This window comes from Cibotium barometz, chromosome 1 (genome assembly GCF_041138505.1).
Source record: "Cibotium barometz isolate CiBa-2024 chromosome 1, ASM4113850v1, whole genome shotgun sequence".
In the NCBI taxonomy this organism is placed as follows: domain Eukaryota; kingdom Viridiplantae; phylum Streptophyta; class Polypodiopsida; order Cyatheales; family Cibotiaceae; genus Cibotium; species Cibotium barometz.
The window spans coordinates 64,821,138-64,834,870 of NC_141046.1; the positions used below are offsets into that span (position 1 = coordinate 64,821,138).

General features: G+C 42.0%; 1 protein-coding gene across 1 annotated transcript in view; it reads left to right on the forward strand.

Annotated features, from left to right (window-relative positions):
• The first annotated feature begins 6,717 nt into the window (after positions 1-6,717).
• Positions 6,718-13,733, forward strand: part of LOC147642321 (U-box domain-containing protein 35-like) — a 57,870-nt gene continuing 50,854 nt past the window's right edge. The window contains exon 1 of the mRNA XM_086805121.1: positions 6,718-7,435. Coding sequence (XP_086661247.1) covers positions 7,273-7,435 — 163 coding nt within the window. The 5' untranslated portion in view covers positions 6,718-7,272. The remainder of the gene's footprint in view (positions 7,436-13,733) is intronic.

Genomic DNA, 13,733 nt, shown 5'->3' on the forward strand with positions numbered 1-13,733 from the left:
GCCCACACACTTTTTTTTTTCTACAAGAGAGAGGAGTTTTATTCATAGTAAAAAATAGGGTTTTATTAGCATTAATGATTTACATAATCCATAGATTAAACCAATATATTTTATTATTTTTATTAACACATAATATTCTTTGAGTGTTCAAGCTCATTAGGCTCCTTTTGCTAATCACCTTAAAAACTCTTTTAAGGTACCTTTGCATCACATAAAGAATGTAAAGAATGACAATGTAAGCTTAAGCTATCACATAAGGTCCTTTGAGGCTTCAAGCTCATTGGGCCTCTTTTATGCATCACATGGAGAAGGACAAAGTATGATTTAGAAATTCTTTTAGTTGATGCATAAGGTCCTTTATTGAGGCTTCAAGCTCATTGGGCCTCTTTTATGCATCACATTGAGAAGGACGAAGTATGATTTAGAACTTCTTTTTAGTTGACACATAAGGTCCTTTGAGACTTCTAGCTCATTGCGCCTCTTTAAAACATCACTTTAAAAGTTTTACATAAGGTACATGGAAAAAGTCAATGCAAGCTAATTGGGCCGCTTCTCTCTCACCAATCACTATTTCTTTCTCTTTCTTTTTACTTAGCTTCTTTTTATGTTTATGCATGTGCTAAGATATCATAAGGTGATTTAAACCTTACAAAAATCCTTTCCCTAAGGTTTAAGCCTTGTAGCTTATATCTTATCATTTAAGCATATTTTTCTAAGGTTTAAGCCTTTGGATAATAACCTTAGGTTTGTCTAGTTTATACAAATAACTAAAGTCTCTTTAGGTATCCCATTTCCTTACTTTTTGTAATGATTTCTCATATAAACTAGGTCACACCTCTTTTCCTATTTTTGGAGGACCACTTACTCTTGGTGCTACACAAAAATTTATAGTGGAGGTGTCACGTGCAGAGCTGCCCTTTGAATTGTGGTTATATTTAATCCATATGAGTCATTTAACAATAATCTTTAAACATTCAACTAGGGTCTAAGATGAGTTTTACCACTTTTCCTTCATGCTATGATGGGGCTTGGGCAATTGTACATGATGGTTCAACTAGGGTCTAAGATGAGTTTTACCCCTTTTCCTTCATGCTATGATGGGGCTTGGGCAATTGTACATGATGGTTCACATGCTTCTAAGGCAACTAAAGATTTCAATTACCTATGTGGATAATTTTATGAGTTTGGGGACTATAAACCAGCTTATATTCAAGTTTCCATGAAGTTTTATCCCATACAAACCTCTTTTTTATTTACCTTAAAGAAGAGGCCAATGAAGACGAAGGACCCAGGGTTGTCCGTGCCCGTCCATGAGCAACAACTCACTTATCCACCCAATGTGTGGGACCTCATATGTTCCAAGGCAAATTCCACAACATCCTTGACACACCCTTTGATGTGGCTGAGAAATCCGAATGGGGAATCAATAAATGGACAACTTTACCTATAGTGGAATGTCGACCACGCGTGGTGCACTAGAGGAGAGGCTAGTGATGTATTGATCCAACCAATGGACTACATAGATCAATTGGAAGCACAACCCAACTGGCGCAAGCCCTACATAGCCACATGTTATTTGGAAGCACAACTTGAGGGGGGTAAGCCCTATCTCTCCTAAATGATTACCAGTTGTGGAGGGAGTACATGGCCGTGCCAAGAGAAGTCCGCATCGACCCAAAGTCCATGCCAATAAAAAGAAGGTGGCCCTAGGACCTCATATGTTCCAAGGCAAATTCCATAACATCCTTGACACACCCTTTCATGTGGTTGAGAAATCTGACTGGGAATCAACAAATGGATAACTTGTTTACCTATAGTGGAATATCGACCACCCGCGGTGCACCAAAGGAGAAGCTAGCAATTTATAGCTCCAACCAATGGACTACACAGGTCATCTGGAAGCACAACCCGAGTGGCGCAAACCCCATCTCCTAAACGATTACCATTTGTACAGAGAGTACATGGTTGTGTTGAGAGAATTTCACATCAACCCAAGGTCCATGCCAATTAAAAGAAGGTGGTCCTAGTGCAATTTATTATGCATGGAAGGAAAAGGGCCCATGCCTATAGCTTTCCTTGGACCCACACCACTCACCACCATAAAGATGTGGCTCTACATGAAAAATTTCAACGTTCTATACTACACAAAGGTTCTTGGCCTAGCCATAGTTGATAATATGTCCATAACATTATATGAACACGTGCCCCGCATTCAAGAATGATTTTGACATGGGCCTTCACATTAGAATATTCTCTTTAGAACTTGGTCATGTGGAATTTCAACTTTTGGTTATATAATTGTTGATGTGGAATTTCAACTTTAGAACTTGGACATGTGGAATTTCAACTTTTGGTTATATAATTGCAATGATCTCAGTGTTTTTTTGGGTGTTTATCCTTGCGTACTGATAATATAACTCCCCCTTAAATTAAGGACTATTTTAATGGATAATTCAATTTCTAATAACATTAAGGAGAATCAGTCAGGCTTTCATTTAAGAGATGTCTTTTTATGGCATATACATGTTTGAATTTCACAAAATAGTGTGTTAAATTTATTAAAGTGCCCTTGACAAGAAGAACTTCTACACTTGTTAAATTGATATCAAGGTATTGAGATTAATGAGTTAAGAACACTATTTGATAATCATAAGGCTCCAAGAGTTGGTGAGTTTTATGTCTCATTTTGTACACAAAGGTGAGAATTATATCTTTAGACACACAAAGGTTGTTGTTTGGGTTTGTTTCTGAAGCATGTGCATTGGGCCCTAGAGGAAGATACTTTGGGGATGCGCATATTTTGTAAATGTGAGTCTTAGAGTGCTAAAAGGTTGTTTTAAGACGCTTTGAAAGAGGTAAGGTATATACACACTTTCACTAGCTCTATTTTATGTAGAGCTATTGAATCTTGTACTTAGAGCTTAATTATTAATAACTAGTATTGCACCCGCGCATTGCTGCGGCGGCGGGGGCCGACCAAGGTTCCAAAAAAGAACTATTCCCTCTCTACAACCATCTCTCTCTCTCTCTCTCTCGCTCACACACATACACACACATGCACATGCACATGACCCTCTCCCTCTCTCTGTCACGTACACACACTCTCAAATGTTGAAACTCTCTCTCTCTCTCTCTCTCTCTCTCTCTCTCTCTCTCTCACATGCACACACATATACAAACCTGCTCTCTCTCTCTCTCTCTCACACACACACACACACACACATACACACACACACACACATGCACACACTCCCTCTCTCTTCTTACACTCCCACACATAGAAGCGCTATCTCTCTCTCTCTCTCTCTCTCTCTCTCTCTCTCTCTTTCAATCTCTCTCTCTCTCTCTCTCACTTACACTCTCTCTCTCTCTCTCTCTCTCTCTCTCTCTCTCTCTCTCTCACGCTCACGAACACATACACATATGTAAATATATAGTATATACAATATTATGTTTTAGATATATAAACCTATACATAGACACATATATTTATACATATATACATGTATTTAAAAATATAAACACAAACATCGACATAATTTAATTAATTTTGATTAAATTTTAATGTGCGGAGATGGGTGATAAGTTGTGGTCACTTTTAAATATATAGATAGATATATCATACACACATCTAAACACACACACACATACATACATACATACATACATATATATATATATATATATATATGAATGTATGTATATATAAATGTAAATAAAAACACACACACACACATGTATACACACATATACATATATGTTTTCTATTTAATTTATATAAAATGTAAATAAACACACACACACACACACACATGTATACACACATATACATATATGTTTTCTATTTAATTTATATAAATGTAAATAAAAACACACACACACACACACATGTATACACACATATACATATATGTTTTCTATTTAATTTATATTTTATTAAAAGATACTTTTTATTCTCTCTCTCTCACTCTCTTTCTCTCTCTTTTCACCCTCCCTCGTTACATCTCTCTCTCTCTCTCTCTCTCTCTCTCTCTCCAGGTCTGCCCCATCTCACTCTCTCTCTAAGCACATTCTACACATAGATGCAGATGTACGCACATGCATGCATATACACTCTCTCTCTCTCTCTCTCTCTCTCTCTCTCTCTCACACACACACACACACACACAACAACAACAACACACCGCACATACACTAATCTAAACGCACACTCTCTCCTCCCACACAAACTATCTCCTACGTAGAAATTATCTGTCACCTCTCTCTCTCTCTCTCTCTCTCTCACACACACACACACACACACACACATATGTACACACCGCACATACACTAATGAAAACACACACTATCTCCTCCCACACAAACTATCTCCTACATAGAAATTCTCAGCCTCTCTCTCTCTCTCTCTCTCTTCATGCACACACACACACTTTCTCTCTCTTCACGCACACTCTCTCACATAGAAACTCTCTCTCTCTCTCTCTCTCACACACACACACACACACACACACACACTTAAATAGATTTACACACATATATATAATTTTAATTAATTAAATTTTAGATTAAATCTTAATGGTAGGGATGAGTGGTGAGGTGTGCTCACTCTCAAATAAATGCATCTTACATGTAATCTCTCTCTCTCTCTCTCTCTCTCTCTCACACACACACACACACACACACACATGCACATGCACACTATTTATATATACATGCTTACATACCTATAGATACACATACATACATAATATATATAAATATGTGTATCTATAGGTATGTAAGCATGTATACAAAGATTTCATTGAAAGATGTGAGATGAGATCTTCTTAGATTCAAATTCAAAATTGCATTGGAAGATGTGAGATTTGGCTCCTCCTCACGCTTGCAGGATGAGTGGTTATTTTGAAATAGCCCCACCTCCTTTGCCCACGTGGAGGGAGGTGGGGTTGTGGTTAATCCTGTATAGATGAACTAAAAAACCATCTCTTCCATGGACTTAATCAAGGTACTATTGGAGTCCCTACACCCTCCCTAGGACTGGCTTCTGGACACATGGTCTTGCTCATGCTTATTATTGAGTCTCTCTAAATGCAATTAGTGCATTGTTATTATCTTGATTAATTATGAAGTTAGATTTATGCTTACATCCTCCTTAGATCCAAGATTTTGGTGTTAGAGTCTTCTGAGGTTGGATCAAGCAAGATATTATTTGAAGGCTTAATTAGAGTGATTAGTGTATAATCAACAATCTAACTAAGGGTTGCATGTTTATCTTCATGCATTAGGGTTGAGTTTCTTTGGGTGAGTTGAGAGAGAGATGGAACATCTGTTGCGTTTACAAACCATATCAATGTAGTGGTGGGTGGGAGAGAGGCTCAAAATGATATAAGGCCTTTACAGAACAGTTTGAGAAAGGGGCCTTTACATAATACTCCACGATTTATGTGGACATGTGGGCAATGGATGGGCTTGATTGTTCTTTTGCTTTGCCTTGAACATGCGGGCTATGAATGGGTTCTTTTGCTCCGTCTAGAGAGCAACACCTGTCTAAAGCATAAGCCTTGTGTATGTGTAAGGATCTTATTTGTAATAAGCACAAGCGTATTGTAATGTAAAAGGATTCTTTTTATTTGAGAGGAGAACACACAAATCCTTTTCTTTCACCATTTTTTGTGGAGTAAGAAAGGTCTCCACCTTATGCACTTGGTGATTGTCCCCAATTCCCCACCCCCTATGTAAAAGGATCTTATATGGTATAGGCCAGTGCCTCGAAAAAAATTGGCATTCTAGTTTTTTTTCCCATGAGGTCTTATTCCATTCCTAGTCGCACACGGGAATTTCACTTGGCTACACACACACCATACTAACCACACACACACACCCGAGTACCACAACAAATATTGGCCACTTTGCATGCAATGAACACGAACCCCACAAGTTAGTGGCTCGGCCGAATGGAGTAAACACCTTGTACAACTTTGGTAGAATTGGGCGTCACGAGTTAAGTCATGATGTTTGATGTCATTGTAAACCATCGTTCTTGATCTAGAGTATGAGCTTGAGCTTTGGTAAAAGTGGGTGTCACAAGTCGAGTCACGATGTTTGATGTCCATGGCAAACCAGCGATCCTGATCCAGAGCATTAGCTTGAAGGGCAAGCATTGCACACTTTCATCGTCGTCGTAGGATTGCTAAAGAGGAAGCAAGTGCCATGATGATCGAGTGATGATGGCCTAAGGTGTGTAGATGACAACCTATGTGCCCTCCTGCATATAAACACACCCTTAGTATAAGATGTTCTCAAGAGGATTTGAACACAAGACCTCTCGTAGAAAGTCCAAAGTTTTATCCACTAAGCTACCGCCTTGGGGACATTTTAGTGTATTTATAATGGCTAGAATTAAGAACATTCTAGCATATTTATAATGGCTAGAATTAAGAACATTCTAGTGTATTTATACCGACCATAATTAAGAAAAACCGGCTGAGATTTAAGTAGCCCTTATTTTAAGAAGTAAAATTTCATATATTTTAGTTATAAAACTGACATATTGTAAGAATTTAGGAGACAAAAATTTGTCCTTATTTTGATTGGTTGAAAATTATGTTTTTTTAAAAGAACAACTCGTTTAGGCTTTATGTGAAGGAACCCTACCCTAAATTAGGTTAATGATTTTGAGTAAATGTTGCATTTATGAGGATATATATATGTAAGACTAGAGTTAGACAGATATAGCCAAAATATTATTGGAACACTTCGACGCTCTTCTTTATTCCATTCCATGACTTATTCTCCGCCGCTACAGAGACCGCCACCACAACCAACATTCTAAGTCAAGCTGATCATCATTCTTCTCTCTGCTACAAAGAATACCCTTGTCTTCGTTTCTCAGCTGCCGAGGGAGCCAGCTACGATATTCGATCTCCCTCTTCTTTGCATTAACATCTTCAATTTCATCATTTCTCTGCAACAAATCCATCATCTACAAGCTTCTTGCTTCTCTGCAATAGAGGGAGCCTATCATCCTCAATTCATGGTTTTCCAGATAAATTCTATCCCCAACTTCAGTTTTAAGCCCATTATCTTCAGAATCCGTTACCCCTATTTTGATTTTTATCTACTACAGAAGGAGCCCCATCGTGTTCTGTGGCCACAGAGAGAGAACCCACTGTCACCACTTTGTCTGCAACCCACTGTTACCAGCGCTTATCTGCTATGATCTAATGGCGATTTGAGGTGCTTTCTCTTTTTGCGTCCTGGAGGAAGTCAGAAATGGGATCCGAAGAAAAAGAAGGGGTGGTGATGGTGGCTGTGAGCAAGCATTCCAGCAGCATCTTAGCGGTAAAATGGGCGCTTTCAAACAAGATGGTCGGACAAGGAGGCGTCCTGAAGCTCGTGCATGTCCGGCCGCCCTTGCGCTCTATCCCCAGTCCATGTAAGCTGCATCATTTCTAGCTCAATTGCGTCCTTTATTGATTTAAGTATCAAATTCAAGGTAAGTTAGTGGAGGGTTGGTTTCATGCTTAGAAATGAAAAGGTTATGGTAAGGTTTTGAATTGATTTCCTGAGAGTAAAGGAGAGTTGCTAGCCCCTTAGTCTTATGGATTATAGTTAGAATCTGACCTTTTTTTTTTCACAAAATTACTTGACATTACACTAAGAAGAGTGTTTGAAGGGTTTGCAACTGATGCCTTTTCCCCTTCCTTGAAGGCAGTTCTTTTGTTTGGGGTTTTTGCATGATCAATATGCTCAACTAGTAGGTTCTTGTGGTAGCCTTGCCATGCTGTGGTTTATATATGGCCTTAGTAACATTGGATATGGAGGCTGGTTGAGGTGGGTCAGGGAGTGTGTGAAAAGGTCTATGTGGTTCTGATTGGGTGTAGGTGTGTCAAATGACAGGATCAGTGATAGGGGTGGGTGGACTTTCTTCAAGACCATGCTGTAGTGATGTCTCCACTCAGAAATACTCAGTATAAGTCATTCTTGTGCTTAGCCAAAAAAGCCCTCTTTTTACAATGGGTAAGGTGTTAGAACATCCTTTGCACTTGGTACTGAGTGATTTATCCTGTCACTGTCTTGTGTAAGATACGTTGGCAGGGGCTTAGCACTTGCCATTGTGGGAAAGAAAGAAAGAAAGTAATATTAACGCCTACAAAAGACCAAAGGGTCTTTGAGACCAAAAGTGTTATATTGGATCCATAAAGTAAAGGTATCATAGAAAAAAAAACAAACTAGCTAACGGTTACGTGAGAGATCATGGTACAAGGATTATGTGCAGTTCAGCAGTCCCTACAGCCATAGGCGCCTGCATTCAGCATCAGATCAGCCCCTGATTCAGCATACAGTCCTGCGTTTTCTGCATGTGAACCAGCCGCCTACAGTCAGCCTGCGTTTACAGATCTGCAGCCTTACACATCTGCGTTTCTGTCCAGCAGCAGCACAGCCCTGCGTTTCAGTCCTACAGCCTGCGTTTTCAGTCTTGCATCAGTTCTACAGCACTACCCCGCCTTCGGTGCATCATCCATACATGCAACAGTCATCTGGGGAAGGTAACACAGCATTCATAAGCATTTACAGCATTCTAACATAGCTTAGAACAGTCCACCATCTCCTTTCCTCAGCCTCAGGTGTGCAGCCCTCCTCATGCCCTTGGGAAGAGTGTATAGGCTCGAGATTAGGTCATCGAGGTGTTTCTACAGCCGTGTACAGTTCAGCCAATCTCCGATCCTGAGAGATCTTGCGTTTGGCTTATCTACAGTCCACAGTCATTCTCTCTAAAGAAATAAAGCAAATACTATCTCGTTATCGGGATAGGGGGCCCTTTAGTGGGTAATTCAGGACCCAATCTGGTGTATAGTTCTCATATCTCTCTCTCATATCTCTTTAAAGTTTGAAGTATTAAAGTGGATTGTTAAACTCACGAAACTCAGGATACAGAAGACAGTGTGAGCATCTGTGTGATAGGATCTTCCAATTCAAAGACTTTTGCTGCATATCACATTGGTATCAGATTCAGATTGTCCACACACATCGTATCCTAGGGTGGGGGCTTCCTTGGATGGTTAGATTGCGTTCCGGGGCACGACCACCAACTTCAGCATCATGTCTACAGAAGAGAGTACTCATCAGCCGGAAGACGTCTCCCCCGAAGGAGACCATGTTCTTCTGCCTACAGCAGACACCATAGAGCTCAGAACCAGTTGCTCAACGTCTCCAACTCTTGGAGGCAGCAGTAGCACGTCCTTCTACACCTCCAGCAGCACCCGACTACATCTCCCTCTTCTTTCAGATGGAACAACAAAGGAGAGAGGACGAGGCCCGAAGGAAAAGAGAAAAAGCAGAAAGACGGGACTATGAGGAAGCCCAACGCAGGATCGAGGAAGACCAGCGTCAGGCTGAACTCGCCGCTCGGGAACACCAACGTGAGCTTGATCGACAACGTATGTTACTTGAGCACCAACGGGAAAAGGAGGCCATACACTTGAGGTATCAGCAGCTCTCCTCAGTCTCCCCAGTCATAGGTGTCACCAGCCAATAGTCCGCAGCAGCATCAACCACCATCATTCGCAGTCAACCAAACTTCAGTAAGTATGATGGTAAGTGTCATCATTCATCAGTTAATCAATTTATTCATCAGTTTAATGCTCATTTTCCATTAGCTAGGATCACAGACCCACAAGACAAAGTCCACTTAGTGGCTCCCCATCTCACTGGTGAGGCAGTCACTTGGTGGCAGCATTGGTCTAGTATTCATACAGACCAGGCCACAGGTGTCACAGCCTTTGACTAGGACATCTTTGTCCATGACCTGAAGACCAGATTTCTCCCGCCCCAGTACATGACCGGTTTGAAAGACGAGTTCTATGGACTCAGAGAGAACGGATCCCCAGTGCTTCAGTTTTCCGGTAAGGTTATTACTTTAGCAGAGCAGTTAGGGTTATCTGAGCAGGCTAAGATGGAGCAATTCATTCGTGGATTGGACTCTAACATTCGGTTCACAATTCGTAACTTTGAACCAAGTACAAATGATCGGGCTCTGACTCTCGCTCAGAATGAAGAAATAAGGCTTAACGGGGACAAGCCCAAGCAGTCGTCTCAGTCCAGTACCAAATCCCAGCAGTAGCAATCAGCTGCACAGACAGGGAAAGATAGCGCGTCTTCTAAAGATGCTAAGAAGGACAGCAGTAATAGCTCCAGTTCAGGGGGTAAGAAGGATAAAGAACCTAAGAAAACCCCTGATGAAAAGGCTAAAGCAGGCATTATTGGAGGTTATCTTTCTCCAGAGGAGCAAAGGAAGTACCAGTCAGAAAATAGATGTTTTTTCTGTCATATTATAGGGCATGGTAAGAAGGATTGCCACAAATGGCAAGCGGCACAAGCCGCCAAAGCTCCTTCTGCCACAGTTGTAACAGCCTCCCCAACTCCTCCAGCCCCGCCTCCTACCTCAAATGCAGTTCAACTTTTACCTTCCATGCATCCTATGCCATCCATGGTATTTGATGCTAAGCAGGAGGGTGAGAGCGATGCTGCTCAGAAGAGCCTCATCCGAGCTTATGGCTCTGCCCAGGGCCGACAGTTTGTAGTCCTTTTCGATATGGGTAGTTCTGAAGACGCCATCTCTCCCCAGTTGGCTAATGAATTGAACCGCACATTAGTCCCATATCATCTGGATGTGGACGGGTTTACACCTGGTCTTCGCACCCACATTTCCCAAAAGGCACAGCAATTTGCCTTTGAAGTTCAGAAGGCCTCCTTTTAACGAGATTTCATCGTCTCATCTCTGTTGGGGTGTGACATGATCTTAGGAATTCAGTGGTTCCGTCAGTATGAGCCTATTCCCAATTGGGGGCAGGACACTTTTACTATTTGTAAAGGTTTTCCTGAGCCTGTCATGATTCGTGGGGATAGAAGCTTCCATTGATTTCGCATCTCCAGGCCAGACAAGCTATCCGCAAGGGAGCAAAAGGAGCACTCCTTTATGTTCGTGCTCAAACAGCCCCTCCCTCATTAGTAGCATCCGTTACATCTTCAGGCCCTCAGTTAGCAGACCTCCTATCCAGACACCAGGACATTATGCTTAGGGATGATCTCCCGCCCAGTCTCCCACCCTCTCGCCTTGAGGACCATCACATTGATTTGGTCCCTGGATCAGATTCTCCTAGCAGGTTTCCCTATCGTCTTTCCAAGACTTTAGAGGGCGAGTTAGAAAAGCAGTTATCTGAGCTTCTCCGAACTGGATTCATTCGGCCTTCTTCCTCCCCATTTGCTGCACCTATCCTATTTGTCCAAAAGAAGGACAAGTTTGCACGCCTTTGTGTAGACTATAGGGCATTAAACAAACTCACTATCAAGAACAAGTTTCCTATGCCCAAGATAGAGTACATTTTGGAGCGTTTAGACGGTGCTAAGTTTTTCACTAAGATCGACCTCAAGAGTGGTTACCATCAGGTCCGCATTTTTTGAAGCTGACATTCCAAAAACAGCTTTTCAGACAGAGCGTGGTCACTACGAGTTCGTAGTCATGCCTTTTGGGCTTACAAATGCACCCGCAACGTTCAATAAGATGATGTCTAGGATTTTCGCAGTCCACATTGGGAAGTGTGTTCCTTGATGACATACTAGTCTTCTCAGCCACTGCGGAGCAGCATGAGAAAGATGTGGAGAAAGTCTTCCAACTTTTGCGAGATAATCAGCTCTACATAAACGCCAAAAAGTCTCTCTTTGGTGTTAAGGAAGTTCAGTATTTGGGCTACATCATCGGTTCCGATGGGATTAGAATGGACCCATCAAAGGTTCAGGAGATCTTAGATTGGGACATTCCTAAGACCGCCCAAGAAATCCGTTCATTCGTAGGTCTTTGTTAGGCCTAGGCCCTATAGTACCCATGTCCATCAGTTTTCCAACCTTGCAGCACCTCTTACCGACTTGCTCAAGGGGGTGAAGACTCGCAAGCAGAAAGTCTCAGTTACAGGTAAGGCACTTGATGCATTCCGTGCACTCCAGAAAGCTGCCTCAGAAGCACCAACCTGTTTGCCCTCAAAGGCGGCATCTGCATTCATTTGCATTCCCATGTCTTCCACATTGAGACCTATGGCGGCAGCCATCTGTACGGATATAAAGTTATCTGTGGAAGCATCATCAAAAAGAAACAAAGCGGGTTGATCCTTCAATTTGCCCCAAGCCTTGCATATGACTCTACTCTTGGGCTCATGCCCTGTATTACCCTGCACATCGGGTACAACATTCACAAGAGGCTTTTCCACATTAGGCTCAACATTCTTAGGATTCTGTGGGCATTTAGGATATATATGATCTTTACTGCCACACTTAAAGCATTTTCCAGCCTTCTTGTACTCTTCCAATTGCTGTTTTGAGAGCCCAAAATTGTGGCGTTTACCCCCCGGCTTCTTTTCGGAGTCATCCTTTGCATCTCGGCCATCTTTGGGAGCATTCTTAGGTAGCTGTCCACCCTTTTTCTGGTCATAACCAGCCCTGAATTTGCTCTTGTTTTGACCTGCAAATGGCTTATTTGTGGGTGCTTTCATGTGTAAGTTCTCTGCAATCATGGCTGAGTGTATAAGCTCTTGTATGGTCTTATTTGGGTACACTCCCAAGCTTTGTTGGATGATGTGATGGAGCCCCGATTCAAACTTTCTCTTCTTCTCGTCCTCTCCAATCTTCATGAAGGGAGTAACCTTGAGAAGGACTTTCCAAAACTTTGCTATGTATGAAGCAACGGACTCTCCCTCATCTTGGGACAGCCAATCCCACTCCTTGGGTACATCCTTTGCAAAGTTTGGTGGTAAGAATTGATCATAAAACTGAATTTTGAAAGAAGACCAAGTTGGGGCAGCACTTCCATCAAGTATTTTTGCAAGCCACCAATCACTTGCCGTATCCTTGAGATGCATTCCCACATGCCTGAGCATAGACTTTTCCGAAAAGTCTTCATTGCAAAAAGCTATCTCAAACTGTCTAATGAAAGCAAGTGCTTTGGTAGAGTCCATCCGTCCCTGAAAGTTTTCAAACTTTACATCCTTGTCACCGGACTTGAACTCTCGAGGCTTCTTCCTTCTATGTGCATCCCTATGTACATCCTGTTCATCTCCATAGTGATGATGCCGTGATGAAGATTCACGATCCCTCTTCGTTCTCTCTTGAGTCACACTCTCCGAATGAGTGGAAAGCTCAACACGAGAACGGATATGTCTCCTTGGAGCAAAGCGGGAATGAGTAGAGGATCCCTCATCCTTACTCTTCTCTTGACCTGCATCAAGCCTAGCACCAGGGACTCTTGTCCTTTCAGCATTTGGCACTTGCTGTGCTCTTCCTGCTTGTTGTGCATCATGTGCACCACCACGGGCAGTCATGAGGGGTGGCTTCTTGAAAGCCAATCTACCATCTGCTTCGGTGTATACATCACCCTTAACCATTAGGTATGCAAGTGCAAGCTCTCAGGGTTTCTCAACAATGAACATCCATTTCCTTTGCAATTGCTTCAAAAGTGACTTCATGGACCGAAACCTTTGCCTTCGCAGCCAACACCCTTTGTGCATCCGGGTCATTTTTCAATGACCTGAGCTCTTCGGTTTCAGCCCTATAGCGTCGCACTTGACGCCTCAAAGATTCCAAATCAGAATGCATAGTGTCATGAGTACCTACATCTCCATAGACATCATTGCCTGCAGCATCTCTTGCATCCCTTGTACCATGAAATTCACGGTCGTGTGTGT